The 26,735-nt window shown below is 39.9% G+C and overlaps 1 protein-coding gene across 2 annotated transcripts in view; it reads left to right on the forward strand.

Annotated features, from left to right (window-relative positions):
- Positions 1-26,735, forward strand: part of ipo11 (importin 11) — a 96,345-nt gene that overhangs the window by 23,772 nt on the left and 45,838 nt on the right. For both annotated transcript variants that reach the window (XM_058069566.2, XM_058069569.2), the window contains exons 14-20: positions 2,807-2,854; positions 8,239-8,344; positions 17,933-18,059; positions 21,993-22,026; positions 22,702-22,742; positions 22,827-22,943; positions 24,726-24,839. In XM_058069566.2, coding sequence (XP_057925549.2) covers positions 2,807-2,854; positions 8,239-8,344; positions 17,933-18,059; positions 21,993-22,026; positions 22,702-22,742; positions 22,827-22,943; positions 24,726-24,839 — 587 coding nt within the window. The remainder of the gene's footprint in view (positions 1-2,806; positions 2,855-8,238; positions 8,345-17,932; positions 18,060-21,992; positions 22,027-22,701; positions 22,743-22,826; positions 22,944-24,725; positions 24,840-26,735) is intronic.

Below are 26,735 nucleotides of genomic sequence, written 5' to 3' on the forward strand. Positions count from 1 at the left end.
CTTCTGCTGGTTGCAGCCGATGTTGCCAAGTTCCAAACCCTCTTTGGAGACATGTTCTCTCAAATGTGACTAGCGACAAATCGAGCTACTTATTAGAGAGACCTCTGGTATTTGGGGACTTGAAGTGAAAGCACTTTATTGATCTGCAGTTTGTGTTCCCACTGAGCAGCAGCATGTGCTCCTTCGACGGCCATCCTGTCCATAAACCGTCAGTGCAGCTCCACCCATCCATGAATCATGCATACGCAAGGTGTGATGCCACATGGGTGCATCTTGCCCTGTTTTACAGAACGGGATCTAAAACTTAAATGTTTCTTAATCTTCATTACATTACTGCTCATTACACTCAAGCCTCATTCGGACTCAGTCGACCTCTCAGTGTGTCAGAACACATGATGGAAGAACAATGTGTGATGAATTAAACAAGTAGTCCTAACCACAAGATAAGTGGTGGAGGCTGGATGTGAGTCCTGATGTAATTATTACGCGTTCTTGATTATTCTAAGCACTGGCTGTAATTATTTTATTTTGATGTGATCACATTTCTTTGTACGTCTAAACATAATTAAGGTGTTTTTACTTACTTTTTTGTCTCTCCTATTTTTACTACATGTTAAATTGTATGCACATTAATATGCAAATTAGCCAATGGTGTCATCGAACGACTTCTAGCATAGCCAATAGCTACTTTTCTTATTGAGGAGTTGGCAACAGTGGTTACAGCCATTTGGTGCACTCCATTTTGCCTCAATTACCCCAATTTCCGTTTTAATAAAACACGCCCGTGTTTAAGCTCCACCCACTCAATTAGTGGTGTGAGCGCTGTATTTGACAACAGCCAATCATGAACTAGGGAAAACCCGATGTGATGCTTTGCTGGAATTAAATGCATTGTGGGATGAAGTGAAAATGTTTTTAATTTTATTTTCAACTCTTATTGGTGCTTCCCTTGTGCATTTCTTAGCTAGCTTTTGAGTGTAAAGTTGCTGTGGGATGATTTTTGGGTTCTTTGTAAGATGACACTGTGTTTCAGTGGGTGGACCAGCTCGGTGTGAGTTCACTTATAGCTTGTGATTGGGTTTAGCCAAAGGAAGAGCTACCGTTTCCTCGTTGACACGCCAGCGGAACAGTATTTAAACGATTAGTAGCAGTTAAGTACAAGAGGTGTTACGAGATTAGAACATAGCCATTAATTTGCCACACTGCTCTATAAGCTGCAGGGTTCAAAGTTTAAGAACAAAGTAGCGGCTTGTACACAGTAAATTACGGTAATCAACAATCAAAATAATTGTCAATTAATTGCATTGTTACCCATTCCTAATTAGCATCCTTTTTTGTTATTGGATATGGCTAAATGCTCATGTATCCCTCAGTTTGCCTGCAATACAAACTGGAACTTGGAATTGTTATTTTCCCCTTCATGAGTCATAGCATTCCTGTCAACCTGTACATATTTCATGAAGCAGAAAAGCATGGACTGTAAGTTCTTTCATGTTGCCTTTAGCGGTCACGGTATATGTAACATGCAGTCTATAGCTTTGTCAGCATCCTCCACTCCCCTGTGACATTGTACCATTAAAACCGCTCCACTCTCCAGCGACATCCACACATACACAAATACCTCTGGCTTCCTCCTGCTCACGTTGCTGTTGTTGGTTTTCTGCCTTAATTAACAGCATCATTGCACGAGCACTTGTTTTGAAAGGTTTGCTTCCGGCCTTGCTTCCCAATGCTGCTTTCACTTCCAAGGGACACGAGTGGAAATACCTTCCACCGGAGCAAGATTAGATCATTCTATGGTTGAAAGGAGTCAGTTATTGAGGGCCCAGTGCACAACAAGGACTAATAGAAGTAGAAAGGAGACTGGTGAAAAAGGTGACGGAACATCAAAAAATCACAATGTTTCCATTGAATCTTCCAGCTGTCTTTTTCGAGGGTTATATCTTTAACTACTAGCTTGTCCCTTTGCTGTGCTTTTCAGTTATTTTAACATAATAGTGTTTAAGTGTTAAGTCCCCTTAAACGACACCACAGGGTAAAACTCGACTTGACCTCTGCTTTCATTTTGTGGGTAAAATATCACAAAATTGGGCTGCACGGCGGTCGAGTGGTTAGCGGTATGAATGTGAGTGTGAATGGTTGTTGTCTATATGTGCCCTGTGATTGGCTGGCCACCAGTCCCCGCCTCTTGCCCAAAGACAGCCGGGATAGGCTCCAGCACCCCCGCGACCCTCGTGAGGATAAGCGGTAGAAAATGAATGAATAATGCCTGCATTCATTCATTCGCGTGTGTAAAATTAATGTGTAAATGTGTAAAATTATCATAAGGTGATAATATGTTTATATGGTTTCCGAATTACAGGGTAACCATTACTCTGATGTGGTGCATGGTGAAAAGGAGTTTGACGCCCCTGCACAAGATGACTTAATGTGATGATTGGGGAAAAAATATATTCACATTTTTTGTCATTTCTTTGACCAATAATAATTTTGTGTTTTGTTTTGTTTTTTTATCAACAAAATACACATTTTTCAAAATGCCCAAATACAAAAATTATCCTGCTACCACTAAAAGGCAGAATAAAAAAACAACACTGGATCACATGAATATAAACTTTTCCAAAGTATACTTCTGGTACCAGAAGCCTCTTTGATTGCAATTATTGTGTTTACACCAAGCAAATGAATGGTAACGGAGGGGATAATAGGTTTGCATAATGATGTTTGCATTATCTGAATGCAGATCATCTATGAACACAATGTTTTCTCAGGAGTGAAACACTTGTGTGTTTTTGTTTTGACGCAGGCCCAACCAATGTGGAAAATCCCATTCAGCTGCTAATGAAGGATGCAGGTAAGCTGAACCTTCTTTACATCGTCCCAGTGTTCATAAGCTCTTGTGATTTATTTTCATTGTTATTGTTGTGCCTGTTGTATCATGGGCTGTATTCAACTACAAAATCATAATTTCTTAATGAAGTTTTGATGTTTGAACGGCGGTGCTGTGAGGGGCGACTGTCTTTAAAATGGTTAGAGTTAAATATGTTAAGTCTGTAATCTTTGGAATAGTTTGAAAGAAGGTGGTTCAACATAATATGCCTTAAGGAGTGTTTGTGACTTTCTTGACATTTCCATTTACCTCTCCTGAATCCTCACCTCTGGCGACTTTTCAGCGATAGCAATCCAAGCTGCTGCTTCAGCCCATCTGTCTTGTCTGTCTCTTTGTGCTCATGCATCTGTTAGTCAGGATGAGTGAGAGCAAATGTGACCGAGAGGCGTCGATCTGCTCAAACTGCACGTCCCTTTTGGATATATATATATTTTTTGCCGAGAGGCACATGCACGCATGCCACATTCCTCCCGCCGTCACTTTGGAGGACATTATCTCGGCGTCGTGCACCCCACAGTAGCAGCAGCCCTGAAGTAATCTGCATCCTAAATGCTTCACTGACTGTATGATTTCAGCGTTTCTATAAGAGCACGGGCCATATGGCGGCATCAGTGGCTGGAATTGGTAATGGTCGCTTTTCATTTGAATATTAAAGGCACTGTTTGGATGGTGCTTTGAGGAGCATCATTGTACCAGGTCAGAGGCGTGCGGCAATGCCGGGGTCAGAATATTCAGAATATACTCTGGCTTAGGAAAAGTACCACTGAATGCCACTCCATTTGCCAAGTCTGTGCAACGACATGCACTCACTCATTAGTAATCCGTAACTGTTTGTATACTTCCTGTTAAAGCTGGGGTCTTCCCACCTTTTTGGCCAGGAACTGTCGGCTGCTCTGTGGGCGATGCCCCTCACAGTGCAGAATGTGATCCACATCAACTTATCTGACATATAATACATAAAGAATTCATACTGTAGATATTTCAAGACAAAACTACATCTCAGCATTAAGATACTATTTTACCTTCTCATAATATTATGACTTTTTGCCTAACCCAATTTTCCAAAAATGACTTCTTCATTTTGTTTGGTTAGTTTCTCAAAATATTACTTAATTTTACTTTAATATTTCACCTCTGTGCCACTAAAAATGAAATTTTTTCTCATCATATTACAAGTTTATTCCCGTAAAAATAACTTAGCATAATCTTTTTTTCTCTTAATTATAATATTTTGACATATTTGTGGAAAACTATAACTTTTTGCAGAAATTACGTTATTGTATGTTTGTTTTTCATTAGTGTGTAGATGTATCATCTCCACTTAAAAGGCATACAGTAAAACATTAAGGCAAGCCAAATTAGCTCTTCCCCTGACAAAACCAATAACTTGGCGTATGTTGGATTTTGTTAGCCTGGTTTTGATGTAACGACTTTTATGCTGCAAGAAATATATTGCTACCTCCCAGCAGAGTAGTTCTTAAACAATCAATCGTTGTGGATGTGTGAAAGTGTCCTTGAAGAAGATACTCAAATGTGAGGTGCCCCTGCTGCTGTGTCATCAAATGAGAATGTTCCGGCTGGGGAGCGATAGAAGAGCGTATTTGTCTTTATACTCCTCTTATATTGAAGATGCATCGATTTTCTAAGATGCAGGCAGGAGTATCAAAGTAATGGAAAATGTTTTATTATGTTTTCTACAGTGTTATATTCATAGTCATATTATACCTCTTGTCCCCATATTGTACCTCTTGTCCCCTCATTGAAGGCAAAATTGTGCCGGGCCAAATCATATGCAGTTGAAATATGAGAAAGTGACAGTAAGTGTATCTTGCCCATGCATGCTATTCCTCGGTTTGACCATTAATGTTGTCTCTACGGCCTGTTCCACACTTTTTCCCCTTCCCCAGCTTTCTGTCTTATTGTCCCCGTTTTCGAATTCTGTGTCAGTTCCATGCTCTCGAAGCCTTGCCAGCATTGTACTACAGCCAAATTGCCTTTTTTTTCCATGTTGATTTTGCTTGCCCTCTGCAGCTGAAGGGCAGCTCATCTGAATGCAAGTCACTGTTTTGTTGCATCACAGAGCTTCATTTACAAAATCAGTGACTGTTTAATGTACATGTTATTTTTCCGACTAGCGCACCTGAACATGAGCCACGGCCACTACATTTAATAGAAAAAATATGCAAAAAATATTTGTATATACGATATACAGTTCATCCGGAAAGTATTCACAGCGCTTCACTTTTTCTACATTTTGTCATGTTACAGCCTCATTCCAAACTGAATTAAATTCATCTCTTACCTCAAAATTCTACACAAAATACTCAATTATGACAATGTGAAAAAGGATTTTTTGACATGTTTTGAATTTATTAAAAATAGAAAACAAAAATATCACATTTACATAAGTATTCACAGCCTTTGCTTAATACTTTGTTGATCCAACTTTGGCAGCAATTACAGCCTCAAGTCTTTTTGAATATGATCCCACAAGTTTAGCACACCTACGTATCTTTAGGCAGTTTTGCCCATTCTTCTTTGCAATAAGTCTCAAGCTCCATCAGGTTGGATGGGAGACGTCTGTGCACAGCCATTTTCAGATCTCTCCAGAGATGTTCAATCGGATTCAAGTCTGGACATTCACGGAGTGGTTCTGAAGCCAATCTTTTGAGATCTTGGCTGTGTGCTAATGTCTACTGTCTATATGGTCAAGGTACATGACCAGTCTACTGAGGTCAAGAGCGCTCTGGAGCAGGTTTTCATCCAGGATATCTCTATATATTGCTGCATTCATTTTCCTTCTATCCTGACTAGTCTGCCTGTTCCTGCTGCTGAAAAACATCCCCACAGCATGATGCTGCCACCACCATGCTTCACTGTAGGGATGGTATTGGCCTGGTGATGAGCAGTGCCTGGTTTCCTCCAAACATGGCGCCTGGCATTCACACCAAAGAGTTCAATCTTTGTCTCATCAGACCAGAGAATTTTGTTTCTCATGGTCTGAGAGTCATTCAGGTGCTTTTTGGCAAATTCCAGACGGGCTGCCATGTTCCTTTTACTAAGGAGTGGCTTTCGTCTGGCCACTCTACCATACAGGCCTGATTGGTGGATTGCTGCAGAGATGGTTGTCCTTCTGGAAGGCTCTCCTCTCTCCACAGAGGAACGCTGGAGCTCTGACAGAGTGACCATCGGGGCCTTGGTCACCTCCCTGACTAAGGCCCTTCTTCCCTGATCGCTCAGTTTAGAAGGCCGGCCAGCTCTAGGAAGAGTCCTGGTGGTTCCAAACGTCTTCCATTTACGAATAATGGAGGCCACTGTGCTCATTGAGACCTTCAAAGCAGCAGAAATTTTTCTGTATCCTTCCCCAGATTTGTGCCTCAAGACAATCCTGTCTCACAGGTCTACAGACAGTTCTTTTGACTTCATGCTTGGTGTTTGTGCTCTGACATGCACAGTCAACTGTGGGACCTTATATAGACAGTTATTATATTTCCAAATCATCCAATCTAACCCTAACCCTAACCCTAACCCTAACCCTAACCCTAACTGAATTTACTGCAGGTGGACTCCAATTAAGCTGTAGAAAGATCTCAAGGATGATCAGTGGAAAAAAGATGCACCTGAGCTCAATTTTGAGCTTCATGGCAAAGGCTGTGAATACTTATGTAAATGTGATTTTTTTTTTGTTTTCTATTTTTAATAAATTCAAAACATGTCAAAAAACCTTTTTTCACATTGTCATAATGGAATATTTTGTGTAGAATTTTGAGGTAAGAGATTAATTTAATTCAGTTTGGAATGAGGCTGTAACATGACAAAATGTAGAAAAAGTGAAGCGCTGTGAATACTTTCCGGATGCACTGTATGGCAGGTCTGTCTGTCTTTCACATTGCAACGTTGCATTTCAAATACAGAAAGCTGTAATGGTTATTTTTAGTTTTTTTTTTTTTTTTAATAAAGAAGTGGAAGGTAATGGTGACATTTTACAACCATAACAAATAATGATCATAAATATAACCATCAAAATGGTGATATACAGTATAATAACAAAAATTTACACTTGACTCATTCAAGACTCCAAGTTCCTTACTCCATCCATTCCATCGATTCCACATACTGGAATGCTGTGGCTTTTTAACGTTTTTCTTGCATATAAGTGTTTTCAGTTAAATTTACCCCTGAGATCATATTTCTTCTCACTTGTAGAGTAGTGTCATATGACATTTTTTTTGTTATTCATTATTTTAGCTGTGAAAATAAACTATATCAGTGAGTTTTAATAATTGTGATTTTAGAAATAAAAAATGTGTACGTTCTCTATACGCTGCATTATAGATCTTCTTTGCAGTACATTTAACGAGTGTAGAGATTGCTTTTATAGTTATTACCCCATATCTCCACACAATAAATGAGATATGGTCACAAACCAGAGCAATAGTGTGTCATGATTTTGATTGAGAATGAATTTTGCGAACTAATATTTTTAATATGAGATTTTGAGCTCATTGTTATATCATCTGCAAAGAATACCAACTTCAAGTCTTTTTTTAACATATATCATTGATATACAAGTTGAACAGTTTTGGTCACAGTATTGACCCCTGCGGTACTCCATACGTTATATTTAACTTGCCAATGTGTGTTCTCCTAGCTTTACATATTACATGAGTAGCTTTTGACCCAGTTCAAAACCAATCATCTGATACTGTACCTTTCTAATTTAGTTTTTAGATGTTATCATTGATTGTATATTACTGTTACACAGAAAGATTATTTAAACGTTTAATTGAACAACTTAAATTAACCACTCATGTCGTCTCCTTCAGTGTCAGAACCGAACAACCCTACAATTCCCTCAACACACACTCTGCCAGTTTCCCTCCCTCTTTTGTTGTTGCTCCCAGCACCACCCCCCCCCCCCAAGGCACATCAGTCCTCGAGCCGGTGCCCCCCTCCCCACCATGCAGCAGTCCAGCATACCAAAATCCATTTGCGACAATAGAATTCTGTACACCTTACCTGCTGCCGAGATCCACCGGCAGATCCAATCAAAAGCTGCTACATAGAGCACCTTCATCCTGAAAGCTTGCATGTCTTCAGGCGGTCTCCGTGGTGAGGGCATGTGCACAAAGTGCGAAAATGACTGCCCCCGATGCACACGAGATGCCGTGAGACCAGAACACAATCACAAATTAGCCGCACCACTGTGTAAGCCACAGGGTTCAAAGCGTGAGGAAAAAAAGTAGCAGCTCATATACCCAGGAAATTCCCATCCCTGTTTTGTGGTCTGATTTGTGAAATTGATAACTTAGTTGTGATAAGTTTTTTTTTTTTTTTTTTGTCTGCAGTTTACAACGCGGTGGGACTGGCTGCCTTCGAGTTGTTTGACAATGTGGACTTTGACCAGTGGTTCAACAATCAGCTTCTTGGGGAGTTACAAGTCAGCCATCACAGGTGAAATTTGACATGGTGGTTCATATATGTTTCCAAAAAAATGATCTCCTGATGTCATATTGTGAGGGTGTCACATACACGTACACTAGGGTGCATCAAAAAACATAATTATTGAAATTTGATATGGCTGGGTACTAAAGGTGTTCCAATATATGTAGAAACACCACATACAAAATATTTTTCCAATACATGATTTAGGGGTGCCACCATACATCTGTTTTTGTGGAATAAAGTGGTTAACAGTGCTCAATGGTCGCTATGGAGATTTGAGGTCAGCAAAGACTGCAGCTCAAGAACTCTCAAGTGATCTTTATGTTTTTGTTGGTATTTAAACTCCTATTACATATTACTACCAAATTTGTGGTTTTGTCTTTGTATTTTGAATGATTTGTAGTCATATTTATAGGTATTTAGTGCTCATTGCCTCTACTGTAGCTAACATTAGCTAGCTACGGTTTGCTAATGACAGTTAGCTAATAGGTGAGCAAGCCTAACATCAACAAGAGTAATATAGAGTAGACAGTATTACTGATGCCTATTATTTATTGAGAGTAGTACTGTAGTCCTACACAATCTGATATACACTTGTCCATTTAGTATTTTAGTCTTCATTCCGCCTGATATCCTCAGCCGACCAAGTGTTGTGTCACTGGCTTGCAAGTCAGCTTACATGCTTACATGTCACCAATGCAACAGGCTGCCTTCACTCGTGGCCTGGTCGTAGAGTCAGGCGGCAATTATACACATCTCTCTGCCTCCTATGCAACAGCTGACCGAGAATAGAATGGGCTATCAATGCTGCGTTCAAAATAAGTCCGGTAAATGTCTGTGCGATGAATGTGGTGAATGACTGTGCCGAGCGTGGCGTCAAACTCGCATCCTACTTTATTTCAATGGCCAGGAAGGAGCAGCACCTGCATAATGTGCTGCAGGCAGTTGAACATGACCACAGCCAACAGCCAAACCTTCGTCGCTGCAAACGATTAGGAGGGTTACTCCTGGGTGGCAGGTGGGATGACAAATCTGGGGTTAGATGCACTGGTGAGGTTCAGTTCAGATTTCATCTCTCCCTTGTGATGTTCCTTAGTGGAGAGGACTCTGGCAAAATGGACAGAGCAATTAAGTTTAGTGAATAGACAGCTGGGATAGGTTCCAGCATCCCCCGCGACCCTTGTGAGGAAAAAGCGGTAGAAAATGAAAGAAGTTTAGTTAATGTTCTTATCCCTGTGAGTTTCTAGTGAGTTTGCCAGTAGAGAGAGTTTGTTATTTAAATGTGTTACTATTGCCCCTTGTGTTTAAACACAGTGTTTAAACTTTATATGCATGTCAAATATCCATCACTGCTACATAAAATTCAGGGTAAGGCCATGTGAACATGTCCCATTTACCACCATTCATTTTGTCAATAGGACAAATGAATGGAGAATCTTGAAAGTTGAATTCTGAGGAATACCCAATCTGCCCAAAGAGAAAACAAATATATTTACTTAACTAACCCTATAGAAAATGATGCTGTATTAAATTTTATTGTACTCAACATTTCCAGGTCAACTTTTTTAGATTAGACAATTAGACTAGAAATTGCACATTTTACGAAATTTTACAAAAGTTTATGTGTGAGGTGGCACCCCTAAATCTCAATAGATTTCCTCAAAACTTTACAAAAGACATTTTTATGTTCATTAGAAAAAAAGGAATGCCAGCCAAATTGATATTATGAAATAAAAATTTCCCCTTCAAATTTGATGCACCCTAACATCCATCCAAAGCAGCATGTCCCATTGGGGTGCACACTAGTCAATCACAGGGTGCCTTTCACCATGCATATGTTATCATTTCATCTAATGTTCTGCTATGTACTTGGCAAAGGGTGGTATTTGTTTTCACTTCAGTTTAAATTGGCGTTTGTTTAACTTATAATATATGCTCATTTGCAAACAACAGCAGTGGTCACGACATTGCACATCTAACAGTTCTTTCAGAGTAACACAAACTAATTTCCATTTGACCTCTGTCACGCTATTGATTTAAATGATCAGTGCGGTGAATATAGTGCGAAAAGCCTCATTAGATTCCAGCCGATACCTCGCAGACGTATCACAACAGCGGGCAGTGTCCACTCATTTGCTCTCAAACTAGTGACGCACATGTAGTACTGGCGAAGCCGCCTCATCAACCGTCTCATCATCTGCAGACTCAGACAGTGAGCCGGGAGATGAGTGCATTTAAAAAGTGATGAGAGAGTGCGAGCGAGAGGGAGAGAAAGCGAGAGTGAGTGGCTGGTATGAGTGATATGAAGAACAAAGAAGTGCCCTGCAGGCATAAATGCCAGGGCAATCAAAACACCGAGCCGGCAGCACTCAAAAGATCAGCCACGCTGGCAGCCAGGTGCACGTTAAGAAGCTGGTGTCTTGATGTCACAATGACACTGCAGCTCAGGTGACCAATATTTTTCTCTTATTTTTATTTTCAAGCCTGCATGACTCCAGGGAGTCAGTGTTTTGAATGCTGACTTTCCTGGAGCATTGGTACAGATATCATATATGCTTCATAAACCAGTCAAAAGTAATTAATTAATAAGTCATAGAATTACTCGATAGTAGGCAACACGTTGTGGTAAACATTTGGGAAGATTAAATGGCAAGCCCTCTGCTCTTTTCCTTCACCAGCTCCTTTTAAGGCACGCCCAGATGTAATCAAGTTTTCTTTTCTGCTTTTTCAGCGGAGAGATGATCCACAGAACTCATTAATTAATTCATTCATTCATTTTCTACCGCTTATCCTCACGAGGGTCGCGGGGGTGCTGGAACCTATCCCAGCTGTCTTCGGGCGAGAGTCGGGGTACACCCTGGACTGGTGGCCAGCCAATCACAGGGCACATAGTATAGACAAACAACCATTCACACTCACATTCATACCTATGGACAATTTGGAGTCGCCAATTAACCTAGCATGTTTTTGGAATGTGGGAGGAAACCGGAGTACCCGGAGAAAACCCACACATGCAAACTCCACACAGAGATGGCCGAGGGTGGAATTGAACTCGGGTCTCCTGCATGCTCATCACTTTTCCCACCGTGCAGCCGCCCACAGCTCATAATGGGTAAATGTACATTTACTGATGACTGGTTTTGAAAGCCCAAATATTAAGACTAGTTGGCCAGACTTTTGCCCTCCTCCGAGAGGATACCAAGGCGCTCCCAGTCCGGTTGTGAGACACAAACCCTCCATCATGTCCTAAGTTTACCTCCAGGGCCTCCTCCTGGCTGGACATGCCTCAAGCACAGGAGGCGTACGGGCTAGATGACCAAGCCAACTCAAATGGCTCCTCCTGATGTGAAGGAGCATCAGCTCTACTCTGACCTCCTTCTGGATGGTGAGTTCCTCACCGTATCTCTTAAGCCAAGGTCACAACCATTAAATTCTTTGGCCCTGTGCTCCCCAAACCGCTGTATTTTGTTTGTTTGTTTGTTAGTGGAGGATGTAGGTGTGTTGTGGCATTGAAGACGTACAAAATATCTGAACGTTACTTAGGCTTTAGGGTGAGTCCATCCACCCTACGGAGGAACCTTATTTCGGCTTCTTGTATCCACAATCTAATAGTTGCACAGTTTAATTTTCACAGCTCATGACCATAGGCGAGTGAGGGAACATAGAGCGACCAGTAAATTGAACGCTCTGCCTTCCGGCTCAGCTCTCTTCACCACAACGGTCCGTTACAATGACCGCATTATTGCAGACCTCGAGACACTTGAACTCCACCACCTGGTTCTTGGGACATAGAACATCACACGATCTATTTACTTAGTCTGGAAAAAGTATGGAATATTGAAATGTCATATCCGCAGGAACCCTTTGTGTTGTAAGACTTGCAGGAGGGCCCTGTTTCTCTCTTTGTAACACTTTGTGTAGTTTTTATCTTCATTGATGTTCCATTAAACACCCACATCCATAATAACTAACTCACTAGCGCTTTGTTTCAGTCAAATCAAGATGGAGTCTTATACATAACACCTGCTGTTTTTTTCTGTTCTCGCGTGCTGAATCAAGACATGTTTTGCTAGGCACTACATGCTCCTTTTGAAGATACTTATGCCATCCATGCAGATTCTGTAGATTCTTCATGAATATTAAAGCTAGGACTTCTTTTTTTTGATCTTCTTCACCAGAGTATAGTCATGTCTCCTCTGTAGCAAACAGTGGCTTGTTTTATCTCTCTTGTGGTTGCATAGCTGTAAGGAATGCTTTGTAATGTACAGGGTGGCATCCATGTTTCCCAGTGGTATGCATTATTAAGAATATAAAATATGGTCTGACATATAGGGGAAAATGGGCTGGTGAGAATGCTAATATGTTCAGTCACTGTTCTGAGTTAAAACTCAAGAGAAGTACCTTCTGTTGAAGTTCTAAAGATGATGAAAAAGGAGCACTTTCTTTATAAAAGTTGTAGACCAGACTCTAATATAGAGTACTTTAAATGGACTATGATATTGTCATGATTATGGTGTCGGCTGTAGTTGACGGAACTATGTGTATCAACGTGCCGAGGAAAGACGTTTTGGTAGTGATTTAAATCATCAAAATAGGGCAAGATACTGCAATTATTACATGTTCTCATCAGTGTACGTGTTAATGCATGATCACAGCATGTGTGTCCCAATGACGGGCATTGTTAGCTAGCTCATATTAACTAGTTTTTAATCCATAGAAAAGGGAAAGAAATATGTGTTCATGTTCCACATAAGGATTGTAAATGATGGGCAAAATTTGGAAAAAAAAGTGCAGTTTGCCTTTAAAATTAATTTAAGGCACACAGATGTGTAGAATGTTTTAAAATGTCATAAAATACGGTATTGAAAGGTCAAGGAAACTGTAGTTTTTTTTTGTTGTTTTTTAGTATGCTGGAACAAATTTCTTTTCAGAATTTTTTTTATTTATTTAAATGCAAGGTCAACGATTTGTCTCCCCTACTGCAGAATGAAACTTACATTATTCATTATGGTGTTAAAAAAGTCTTTAAAAGGTCTGACAATTCAAAACCTGGAGAGACCCTGTAACGAAAAATTAGACTGTCCCTCAGAAATCTCAATCAAAGCTGGATTTTTGTCTATACAAGGTGTACCTGTTTTTAAAATGTACTTTGCATTTTCTTTGATTGTCCCTTCTTTTATGCAGAACACACATTCATGGCCATTTAGTTTAAATCCTAGAGCTTTCAGAGATCACACTACTCTCTACTTACTGTTTTTCCTTTTGAGTTTATCTTCAGGCACATGATGAGGATCGGAAATATTTCTGCCTTGTGAAGTACGATTTATTTTATTAATAAAAGTGATGAGTTACATACATGGCTGGGCAGCCTGCAAAGCCCATGACCCAGCATTATGCCTGTCCAAAAAAAAAAAAAAAACTTTTGAGGAAAGAGCGGAAGAACTCCAGCAACATCTGCTGTGGGTCTTGTGGAACCTGTGGGCCACCGTGCCCCTAGCAGATGTCTACTTGGACCAGCAGTGGCACAATAATGGGGTCAAATGCACCGTGTCCAGGTGCACAGTGTGGCTTTTGGACTGTCTGTATTGACGAGATGGTCAAAGATCTGATGTCCTTGACCTGGTCTTCAATTTATGTTGCCTGTCACAAAAAAGTACATGAATGACACATACCTCACCATAATCAGTGGTATCAGTACCTTCGTTACCCTATATGCTTGAGCCTTTGTGTTCCCCAAACCGTGGGGTAACGCGGCTGGCTATGTTGTCTATAGTCAAACTCAGCCAGCATTCCATACGGTGCTATGGGACACTGACATTTATACTTTGCCTGGTGTGGCTTGACCTTTACACTTTCTGATAAAGACGTGTCTTGCTGTCTCCCGGATGACCAATGAATACTTTAAAAACTGTTTTTTTTTTATTTGCAGTCTATGTCATTATATTATTTGTTTGCGTCATACTCTTGAGAACATTTGAGGTTTGGTGCTTTGAATAGCTTAATGAGGATAGGACAAGACCAGGTTCGAAGACCAGAGCAACTTTCACATGAAACATTGGAACTTTGATGCACTCTATTACACCCCTCTCCCTGATTAGTAACAAATAGGGCAGAGAAATAGTCTACTTAGGGATGTGCGATAATTATTATTATCCAATATCAGCATAAAAATGCAATATTGGTTGAGGTCGGTATAAAACCGACATTTAAAAAAATGTCGTGTTCATTCCAACACAGGAGATATAGCACATATCAGTATATGTATCAACTGATATCGGTATTGGAAATTGAGAGTTTGACAATATCGGTTTTCGTCAAAAAGCCAATATCGGACATCGCCACTACTATTGGAGGACTCCTGCTGTATACTGTGCAGAATTTAGGATTCAGGTTTTTATTAGATGCTTTGTTCTCAGCCTGCTTTAACTCGTAGATAGTCCTCGAGATCCTCGAGTAATCATCTTTTATTTGCCTGTGATGTTACTTAATGTGCTCAAGTGGAGCTGTTGTTTGCAACCTGATTAATTGTCGCGCTGTGGGACTATTCCCAAAGCCATTTTTCTCTGGCACTGACGTACCTGCTTGCTCATATTGGAAAAGAACACCATATGCTACAGCCACAATAGAAAAGGAAATGTTGTGCTAGACCCTCTCAGCTCTTGGGTTAGCTGTAAACCCTGCAGTAATTAGATGATGGTCTATTCCTGCTTGAGGTATTGGTTAAATGCCAGCCTTTGTGAGAGGGTGAGGAATCAACTCCATTCAGGCATATTTGTGTCTATATTAAATATGTTTAGCTTTACATTTCAAAAAGTCTACACAATGTTGTTTTTCCAATATGTCCATACACACGGTCCTGACTCATGTCGTTGTGTAGAATCATCTGAGCCCAGTTTTTGTCCTTAATTTCTTGGCAATTTTAGAGGAATTTTGAGCGTCGGTTTCTCCTCGCTTCCTTGAAGTCTCCCTCCACTCATTTCTGTGGCGACTGCCCTTAGATTCACTAGCTGTATTAGTAGATGGAAACACGTACGGATGCTGAGTGACATTTCATTTCATATTACACTCTTCTCAGCCACCATGGTTTCTGTTTTCATCCACATTGCCTTTTTTACAATGTCGCTCCGTCCCTTTCTGGCATGCATACTTTCTCCATCCGTCCATTGTTAATGGTTTTTTGGATTTTGCAGAAGGCTCAAAGATGTCAAATCTCCTGTGATGTTTTTGTGTGGATATAAAATACTGTAACTTTTGTCCTGACATCAAGGAAAAAGTGACTTTAAATGTTGATTTGACATGAGCGATGTGACATTAATGAATGTTTATCCATTTTCCGTGCCGCTTATCCTCATTAGGGTATTGCAGGGTTATGCTGGAGGCGGGGTACACATTCATACCTATGCACAATTAACAACGGCAGTTAACCTAACATGCATGTTTTTGAAATCTGGGAGGAAACCTGAGTACCCGCAGAAAACCCACGCACGCACAGGTACAGCATGCAAACGCCACACAGAGAAGCCCAAGTGGAGGTTCGAACCCAGATATTCCCGATCTCCTGACCGTGTGGCCAGCATGTGCCACCTTGCAGCCGGAAATTATCGGAGCTCTCGTCTCTGAAAATGGCTGGCAGTGAATGAGTTGGTTCATCACACAGTAAATGAAAATGAACTAAATAATGTGTCTGTTTTCCTCCTGATTTCAGCACCTTAGAGTGTTTGTTCCATAGAATTATGGCCTCAATGTACAGTGCATCCGGAAAGTATTCACAGCGCTTCACTTTTTCTACATTTTGTCATGTTAGAGCCTCATTCCAAACTGAATTAAATTAATCTCTTACCTCAAAATTCTACACAAAATACTCCATTATGACAATGTGAAAAAAGTTTTTTTTGACATGTTTTGAATTTATTAAAAATAGAAAACAAAAAAAATCACATTTACATAAGTATTCACAGCCTTTGCCATGAAGCTGAAAATTGAGCTCAGGTGCATCTTTTTTCCACTGATCATCCTTGAGATCTTTCTACAGCTTAATTGGAGTCCACCTGCAGTAAATTCAGTTGATTGGACATGATTTGGAAATATAATAACTGTCTATATAAGGTCCCACAGTTGACTGTGCATGTCAGAGCACAAACACCAAGCATGAAGTCAAAAGAACTGTCTGTAGACCTGCGAGACAGGATTGTCTTGAGGCACAAATCTGGGGAAGGATACAGAAAAAATTCTGCTGCTTTGAAGGTCCCAATGAGCACAGTGGCCTCCATTATTCGTAAATGGAAGACGTTTGGAACCACCAGGACTCTTCCTAGAGCTGGCCGGCCTTCTAAACTGAGCGATCGGGGAAGAAGGGCCTTAGTCAGGGAGGTGACCAAGGCCCCGATGGTCACTCTGTCAGAGCTCCAGCGTTCCTCTGTGGAGAGAAGAGAGCCTTCCAGAAGGACAACCATCTCTGCAGCAATCCACCAATCAGGCCTGTATGGTAGAGTGGCCAGACGAAAGCCACTCCTTCGTAAAAGGAACATGGCAGCCCGTCTGGAATTTGCCAAAAACCACCTGAATGACTCTCAGACCATGAGAAACAAAATTCTCTGGTCTGATGAGACAAAGATTGAACTCATTGGTGTGAATGCCAGGCGCCATGTTTGGAGGAAACCAGGCACTGCTCATCACCAGGCCAATACCATCCCTACAGTGAAGCATGGTGGTGGCAGCATCATGCTGTGGGGATGTCTTTCAGCAGCAGGAACTGGCAGACTAGTCAGGATAGAAGGAAAATGAATGCAGCAATATATAGGGATATCCTGGATGAAAACCTGCTCGTGAGCGCTCTTGACCTCAGTAGACTGCTCATGTACCTTGACCATATAGACAGTAGACATTAGCACACAGCCAAGATCTCAAAAGATTGGCTTCAGAACCACTCCGTGAATGTCCTGGAGTGGCCCAGCCAGAGTCCAGACTTGAATCCGATCGAACATCTCTGGAGAGTTCTGAAAATGGCTGTGCACAGACGTCTCCCATCCAACCTGATGGAGCTTGAGACTTATTGCAAAGAAGAATGGGCAAAACTGCCTAAAGATAGGTGTGCTAAACTTGTGGGATCATATTCAAAAAGACTTGAGGCTGTAATTGCTGCCAAAGGTGGATCAACAAAGTATTAAGCAAAGGCTGTGAATACTTATGTAAATGTGATTTTTTTGTTTTCTATTTTTAATAAATTCAAAACATGTAAAAAAAAAAACTGTTTTCACATTGTCATAATGGAGTATTTTGTGTAGAATTTTGAGGTAAGAGATTAATTTAATTCAGTTTGGAATGAGGCTGTAACATGACAAAATGTAGAAAAAGTGAAGCGCTGTGAATACTTTCCAGATGCACTGTAGTTAGCTCTTTTAATGGTGGATGGAGGCTGGGCTGCTTGCATACACACAGTGCAGAAGAGTGTAACTTAGTAGAAATTAAATTAGTAGACATTTTTTTTTTCTTTAAGTCAACGTAATGTTAAAATGGTGTCTTGTCTCTTCCTTATAGACCCAGTCTTGTATATCATCTCGTCTTGTGCAATCTATGAAATGTTATTTTGCTCTACAGGTACAAACTGATTCGACGGAGAGTCATATGGCTAATAGGTCAATGGATCTCTGTTAAATTCAAATCGGACCTTCGCCCTTTACTCTATGAGGTCATCCTCACTCTCATGCAGGATCCGGACTTGGTGGTAAGTCAGCTTCTACTGCCATTCTTGTTTACGATCATTTTATCACAGTAATCCTCAAAAAAATCCCAAATCTTACCAAACAAAAGCCCTGTCGCGAGTGAGGGATTGTCTTTTAGAATGTCCCATGCTAATTCCATTTTGCTTCATCCGGTGCGTTCTTCAGCCCATGTGTTATCATGCAGTAACAATAACAGTCATCCTTCATTCAGATTCAATTCATTGCCTCACAAGCTGTGCTCTTGATTGATGAGTTTTCTCTGAACGGTATTCATATAAAAGCTGTTTGAAAAATTATGTGCATTATTTGATAGTTTGAGTTAATCATGTCTCCCCATTCAAATATTAAACTATCTTTCATGGGGTACTTTTTAATTAGCTCTCAAAGTTTGTTATGACTTAAGCACTACATACATGTTTGTGGTCCAATCATTGACATTTTGAATGACACAATCCACAATTAAGATTGCTCTAATTAATAACAAATAATGCACACAAAATCCCATGCCCTAAGGGTTGTGAGGGAAGTCATGACATTAATAAAAAAACAAACTAATCATTGCACACATCCCCTGCCTTGACGATTTCATTTGAATTGCTGGTTTAATTGACGCCTATAAACCTATAAACAACCTACATACTTGGAACAATAAAATGCTGGGTGAAGTATTCTCTTTTGTAATGGTAATGTTGCACTACTGCTTCTATGCTGTGTTTATATGCACAGATTGAGCAGGTAGGTGTCATGTTTAAAGCAGTTTTTTGTCATGTATTCTCACTGGGGGGTATTATAATTGTCTGTGAATTTGCTTGGTTAAACCAGCTGGTGATGTAGGACGCGGTTAATTACTTTTACTCAAGAGCAGTGGGGCTTTGAAGATTACAAAATATGGATATACTCCTCATTTCACAATTTAATGAAGTCATGTTACTGTACAGCAGATAATATTTAATGGAGCACCAGCAAACAGAGTTGAGGAAATTTGGAATTACATACTCCTATCACATCACAGTTAAACATGAAAAAGGGAAATGCCTTTTTGATTTTATCAGGCAAATGTTAGACATGGTACAATTGGAGTATTTCCCCAACAAAAAGTTATTTTTTGTGTTAGATTAGTTCATACATTCTTGATCAAAATTTTAAGACTAGTTGAAAAATTGCAGGAATTTACATTTTGCACCGTTGGATCTTAAGGACGTTCTAAGTAGAGTTTCAAAATTCAAACCATGAAACTGAAATAGGCTATTCATGGGCTGATGAAAAGTTTATGACCAGAGCTTAAAAAAACTCTGAAACCCACCTAAAGTAGAAATAACATTTTCAAAAAAGGACTCAGTAATGAGTGGCTGCACAAATGGGTTTGGGCATGCTTGATGTCCAGGAGACCAGTGGGAATGTTGCTCCAGGTGGTGAAGATGGCTTCACTGTCTGGAACTGATTATCCCTTGCCATCCATCTGAAATGGATGCAGATCAGGGGAATACGCAGGATGGTTCAAAAGAGTGAGGTTATTCCTCTGGAAGAAGTCCTTTGTCAATTAATCGGGTCATTACCACACATGTTCGGGCCTTCATTCATGATGGATGCTCCCTGCAACATGTCCACTTATCCACGCTGCCGTTTGACGCCCCTGCGCAACCTGAAGCTCCATTGCATCGGTAATGTGTAATATTTTTGCAGGAGTACCAGTGTTTAAAAGACTCGGATCGAGCCACTGATTGGGGTGGGAAACGGCTATTAGCAACCCTGCTCCCTGTATGCACACTCTATAATGCTCCACAGACAACCGCTTTTGCTCCATGACTTACACAAAATAAACACAGTTAGGACACTGATAAATTGTTACTTACTGCTTGCTCTTCTGACAAGTGGCTAGTACAGCTGCATACTGGCCCATTTTCACAAAAGAGTCAGAAAACAGAGAAGCAGTGCTTGGAGGAGGGCAAAGAGCTTAACTGGCTTTACAGCCCTCCTATATAAGGAAGTCTGCCCCTCTGTGACATCACAAATGGGTAGTTTTGCCACGCCTTCTGAAACTGAGCGTTTTGAGCCACCCCAAACTTCCCAGGTCTCACTTCCCAATCCGCGAACCTAATTATCTGAAACGTTGGAATCGTTTAACACAAGAATACAACATTCTAACTACATTTATAGGTCGGGAAAGTGGAAAAAGTCCCCTTTAAACTTTTGATTAGCTGAAGAATAGTTTATGTATTTCACTTTAAAGCTTGTTTGCAGTAAATTACTTAATCTAAAATGTTTTCGTCTGACTCCCATTTCTTCTTTTTGAATTTTGAAGCTCCACTTACAACCTCCGTAATGAAGATCCAACAGTGCAAAATTTACATTTTTGTTCTTAAATTTTGATCAGAGTGTATGTTGAAGTAGCCACACTGCTACAACATTGTCTTTTTTCACCCCCACACTAGAGTTTAATAGTTTCCTTTTGGAATTAGCGAGCATGACCAAAGTAATTTTCTCCTTATTTATTTTTCTATTACTTTTAAAACCAGTGTGTTTTTTACGCTGTACACTTTCAGACTAATTAATAATGTTAAGCCAATTTTCTAGTTAATCATTTTCAGACACTTAATGTGTTTTTCATGAGACCAAATTTCAGCAAGCAATCTGCCGTGTTCTGCATTCTGCGGGAGGATAGAAATTGAGTTATTTTGTCTGAATGAATAAGGCCAGTGCTGATGGCATCTAATGGGCCTGATGTAGCAACCTTTTCAGTATTCAACGCAAGTTTATTTTGACTCATATTTTGAACGTGATGTTTGTTTAAAACTTTTTTCTACTTCCTCCGAGAAATGTCTTCTTGTGACATGTACTTGTGTGTGTGTGTGTGTGTGTGTGTGTTGTAGAAGAAAAATGTACTGTCTCGTCACTAGTTACCTAAATAGAATAAAACAGTGGAGACGTTCTTCAGTGGAGAAATGTGCTCATATACTCTACTCTGAAAGCTCATTGCCAACCTTGTACAACCCTCTTTATTGATTTAAGCACCCTGATAACATCTGTTGTTTAAAAAAAAAATATATATATATATATATATATATATATATAAAACCTGCTGACTCGGTCACTCTTGTGCATTTTTAAGTCTCCCACCCATTTCTTCACTCGTTTACCTTCTTTGACTCCTCTTCCATCTGCTCACATTTCCCGTGGCCGTCATTGGCATCTCCATCACCCTGTCATGGTGAGATTACACTGTTTGGATCTAAAAATGGATGGGTGATGCTGCTCTGTAAAGCAGAAGTCGGCCTACGCTGAGACTTGTATGACACGTTTACAATAGCTCGAGCTGGCCACTGTTGGAATGGCCCAGTGTAAGAGCATTATTAGTCAGTATAGGAGTGCCGGATGAGATCATCATTATTTCTTAACCAATAAATGACCAGTTAAATGGCCATCAACCCTGTGGCTTATGCTTTCCTTTCATACCTACACAAATGTGTAGACACACAGCATAACAACATCCCTTTTATACAAAACTTTTTAAATGTGATTTTACTCATGTCCCTATGCTCTTTCCCACCGCCATAGGGTGATGGAAACGATGATTTATGTTTTCTCTTGACATTGACCCTGTCAACTGAGTTGATGGATTGCCATGAAATTTGCTGCCCTCTTCATTAATTTCTGACTTTTCATGTAATGTCCATAAATTAATTTTTTAAATGTCAACCATGGTTGGTGAGTGCACACTGGAAAAAGGTTATTGTATGTTGTGTTGTGTTGTATTGTAATGTAAGTGGAATGGACAGCAAACTAAATGGCCATGATTTACTATGCTGAAATGTAACGTTGAATCCATTTATTAAGTGTTAATTTGGAATGGGTTGGGAGAATCTGCCCGTTCTTGACTTTTGGCAGGAATTCCACTGAATTCCTAATTCTGATTATTATGTTGTGTTTCCCCACAGGTGCGGATTGAGACGGCGACTACCCTGAAACTCAATATCCTTTCCAAATTAAGATTTTTGCTCGTACGTAAAAGTAACAGATAATGTAATGTGTAACAGTGTTCCCTCATCACGTCACGGTTCACCTTTCACGGACTCGCTGTTAAGTGACATTTTTTTTTAGTTTTGTGTCCTGATTGGCTAAGGGACTGTAGACCATTGTCAGTCAGTCTTGTGCTTGACAAATTGTCAGCAAGTTTTATCCCTCGATGAAACATTTTACACCGTCAAAAGGCACCTGCGGTCGCACCCCAAAGGGGAAAGAAAAATTTGAAAGAAGTTGCAGCTGTATTATGGAAGGAGTAAGGACGGAAGAGGGAAATGCATACAGTAGACATACAGTATATGGGTAAATACGACAGGAGCGCTATGTTTTAACAAGGATACAAAAACGCTACAGTAACAGGTTATATGTGTCAGTCACTTATTAAAAAAAAACTTGTGGGTTAATCATTAAAATTCAACTGCAGGTTTGAACTCTTTGTAGTGTTTAAATCAGAGAGAAATGTGAGAAAATGTTGAGAAAGTATCCCAACAGGCTATCAAGGGTGGATTGTCGGCAATTTTTTTTCCATTTATTTGTAGGGAAATTTTTAGGAACTATAATTGTACTTATAAAATGAAGATGCCATCCAGTGTTAGGTTGGTCATTTCTTTAATTCACCGCCACCCGTGGATGACTTTGAGTTCCGGACTGAGCAGTTCCTCCCTGTGAGTTTTCTTCTATCTCCATGCCGTCCTTTAAATAAAAGTGAAGGTAAAATGTGCTCAGTATTTCTCGCTTCCCTTCCACAGTACCTGGAGTCTATCTTTGGGCTGCTCTTCCAGTTGTTGCAGCAGGTGACGGAGTGCGACACCAAAATGCAGGTGCTCCACGTCATCTCCTGCGTTATTGAAAGAGTCAACACACAGGTGAGATTCGACAAATCTGTTTCGCTTGAACTTGATTTTTCAGCAGAGATGTATTTGGGAGAGAAGGTGGAGTCTTGCTGCTTGTAGAAAAGGTCACTCAAAGTAGTCACCCAGATGGTTTTGCCAAAGTGGATTACTGGATCTCCATGACTTTTCATGCTGTCACTGAGGACACAAGGCCACTTCTTTACTTTAATGCTTTCCCTGTGAATTGCAAGGCCGTAGGCAGCTGTTGCGTCCATGTCATTCCTCATTGACCTCCATAGCACAGATTCCCCCTTTCACCATATTGCCATACTAAATGTTTATATATTTTTTTGCGTGAAATAAGTTGCCCTAATCCACAAGCCAGCCAACTCGGGGGCTGGGGAAGCTGACCCTCTTAATGACCTCCCCAGGCTCTTTTCAGATCCACTTTAAGCACCTTCCATTAAACGATGCCTTGACTTCAATCTGTCACTGAAATGGCTTTCATCCTTGTGAACTGTCAGTCTAGTTAAGTCTTTCCCCCCAGTCCCCAACCAGGGACTAAACCTCCAGAGTGAGTGCAAGTCTTATTAACATTCTCACCCTGCTCCAAAGGGAATTTGAGCCCACACACACTGTCGGGACCCCAAGAAAAATGCACAATGAAATGACAATGTGTGCAATGGGGTCAGTTGAAGATGATGATAAACAAATGTCCAACTTTTCGTTTTTTGTATTTGTCATCTGACGGCTTTGTTTCCTCTCCGGGCCAATGTTCCTCATCTTCTTTTTTTTCCTCCCTCAGTCTGCATCCCAGCTGCCTCTCAAAATGTAATCAAGCAAAAGATCCCAGTGCGGCTTCCATAGCCTGGTCACATAGCTGTCACAGGGAATGAATATCTAACTCAACACTCCACCAGAAAAATGTTGTGGACTATATGCTAAATAGCTGAGCAGATCTCCAGGCATTGTTATTGTAAAAATACTGCAATTAGCCTCTGGCTTTTTTAATAGCATCACACATTATCAGCTACGCATAGAAAGGATGACTTTGTGAGTAAAGCTGGTGTGTGTTGTCATAATGAGAGCATTGTACACTTGAGTTCACTTTGATTATTGAGGCTGCTTTTTAACCACAGTACAACTTAGACAGTATACAGTCATCTTGCATGCTGCACATTCAAGCACATAATGATCTGATTGAGAAGCTTTTAGATAAGCTGAATGAAAATGGTCGTATCAGTTTTTGCTCATTTGCGTTCTCTCCGCTCAGTGGTAACACTATAGGGGTTTTTCCACTAATGTGATATACATATTTCATAAGCAACTGACAAGGCACTGGTTATTATCTTCACAATAAAGTTGTCTTTTAAGCATTTTATGAACTGTTGGCTAAATGGCACCACTTGGCCTGCAATTGCATTGTCATTTTTATCCTTATGGGATCTTCTCAACATTGGCCCCTTTCACCGTGCATTGTGACTTTTTGCTTTTCAGTCGGTGGCATTCATACAGAAAAACAACTTGGATAAAATCTGTAAAAATGCAGTGGGGGGTTTGGGGGGGTAGGTCTTTAATCGACCTGTCAATTTCAGCTGCTCTGTAGTCTTAGGGCTGTAACAGAGGCAGACGGTGTTGGACAACGCTGGGTGACACTCTCGCTGTGTGAAAGAAAGCATGCAATATTCTGGCTTGCTGTGTAAAAGACACAGGCGCAAAAATGCCAGATCTTCCGCAATATCAATACTGGAATTTTCCATCTTCACAAAAGCACCTTGCCCTACATTTTGTAATACATTGCTTGTCTTGTTATAGATTCGGCCATATGTTGGCTGTCTGGTTCAATACCTGCCCCTCCTTTGGAAGCAATCTGAAGAACACAACATGCTGCGGTGTGCCATACTCACCACTTTAATCCACCTTGTGCAGGTAAGGTGTTTTTCAAACTTATAGTTTCCCTAATTTTATCTGCGCTTGTGGTACCTTGAAGTGTTTTTATTCCATTGTCATCCCAGCAAAACAGCTTGAGAAGTAATATCCCCTGCAAAACACCATATTATTTGTTCCTCATTGTATGCAGGTGAGGAGGTGTGAAGGGAATGTATTAACACCTAATTATTGGCCATTTTTGAGGATTTTTACAGATTTTTCAAGGTGCACTGAATATTGTGTTCAAGGGCTATACAGACTATACAGACACCAAGTTTTTTCCCATTTTTTAGTCATCAGTAGGAGAACATAGGTAAGTATCAGTTCTCAACCAAAAAGGGAGATGGAAAGCTTTTTGTGAAAAGATAAATTTAATGAAAATATATACAAATATAACACCATGAACTATTTCCAATTTTCACATATGGAATTGATGTACGTGTGCATGCATGTCATCATGTGTTTGTGTGTGCGTGCATTAAATTTTCCTTCAATGCGGAATCTCTTGAACGCTACACGGCTCCAAGCCTTTTCACTTCCTGGTTGCTGCAGAGGCAAGATGCCTTCTGAGCTCTTATAAAAAGCATTTCTGCCACCTTGTGGCTTTAAACAGCACTAAACATGATCTCTTCTATTGTGCACGCAAACAAACGTAAAAGATGCATAAATACGTCTTTGGTAGCGAATATCAGGCCTTAATTTCACAGTTTCAGACGGTAGTACTGCAGAGTCAACTTAGCACTTTTCACTGATGTACTTCAGAATGTGAGAGACAAACCCCCAAAAATTAAGTTTCAAGGGTAAAGATTATTTTTGCAGGGTGCATGGCTTCCACTTCTGCTGATCCGGTGCGTTCAGTGTGGCGGCACACGCCCTTCCGACGCCTGTGAGCTGATGATATGCTCTCTAAGAAATCACTCACCCACACCGTTTACACAACATTGGCTTGGAGTCATCCTACAAAGAAGAATGTACTTGATGTACTTTATGGAGCCATTCTAGTAGTATAGCATGCTGCGTTAATACACAATATTCTTTGACAGTGGTGTCCATACTACGGCCCGGGGGCCATTTGCGCCCTGTAGATGTCAATGAAAAATCAACAGTAATTATACAAAAAGACAGTCCAAATGGAAAAAAGGTACAATATTGCCATTTTTGTTGCATAACAATGAAATAAAAAAGAAATTAAGTCGTAATATTAAAAAAAAAGTTTAAAAAAATTCATTTTTGGAAAATTTGGTTGTGGAAAAGTTGAAATGTTATGACAATAAAAAAATTATTTTAAAGTAACAAAGAAAATATGAAAATGAAAATAAAGAAAAATTATGTAATGAGTTGAAATTTTAATTTATAATAATTTTCTTTTTTTAAGTCATTGTATTAGTAGAAACAACCAAAACAATGAAAAGTTGTGATTTTTGTAAAATTAAGTTGAAATGTGATGACAATAAAGGCAAAATAAAGTATATAAATATAATAAAAAAATGTAATCTAGGAAAAATAAACTTGTGATATAAGGAAAAATCATCTCATTTTAGTAGCACAGAGTTGAAATGTCATGAAAAACAACAAATGAAGTTGTAATTTTTTTTTTAGAAATGTAGGTTGTGGAAAAAGTTGTAATGTTATGAGAATCAAGGTTTCCCCGAGGATTTTTTAAAGGCGTTGGCACCGCTTTCTGCATTTTTTTTTTTATTATGCTGACATTTTTTTTATTAACCTACTTTTTTTAACGACCAGCAGAACTTGAACCAAAAACATTGCAAAACTGTTGCGGATACATGGCAAATGAATTGTTCAATAACATATATTAGTACTTAAATAAAATAAATATTATATAAATATGTAATGTATTTATCTTATATTAATATAAATAAAAGAAAATTAAATAAG

Source organism: Doryrhamphus excisus, linkage group LG3 (assembly GCF_037039965.1).
Source record: "Doryrhamphus excisus strain RoL-2023G ecotype Guam linkage group LG3, RoL_Dexc_Guam_v1.1, whole genome shotgun sequence".
Taxonomy (NCBI): domain Eukaryota; kingdom Metazoa; phylum Chordata; class Actinopteri; order Syngnathiformes; family Syngnathidae; genus Doryrhamphus; species Doryrhamphus excisus.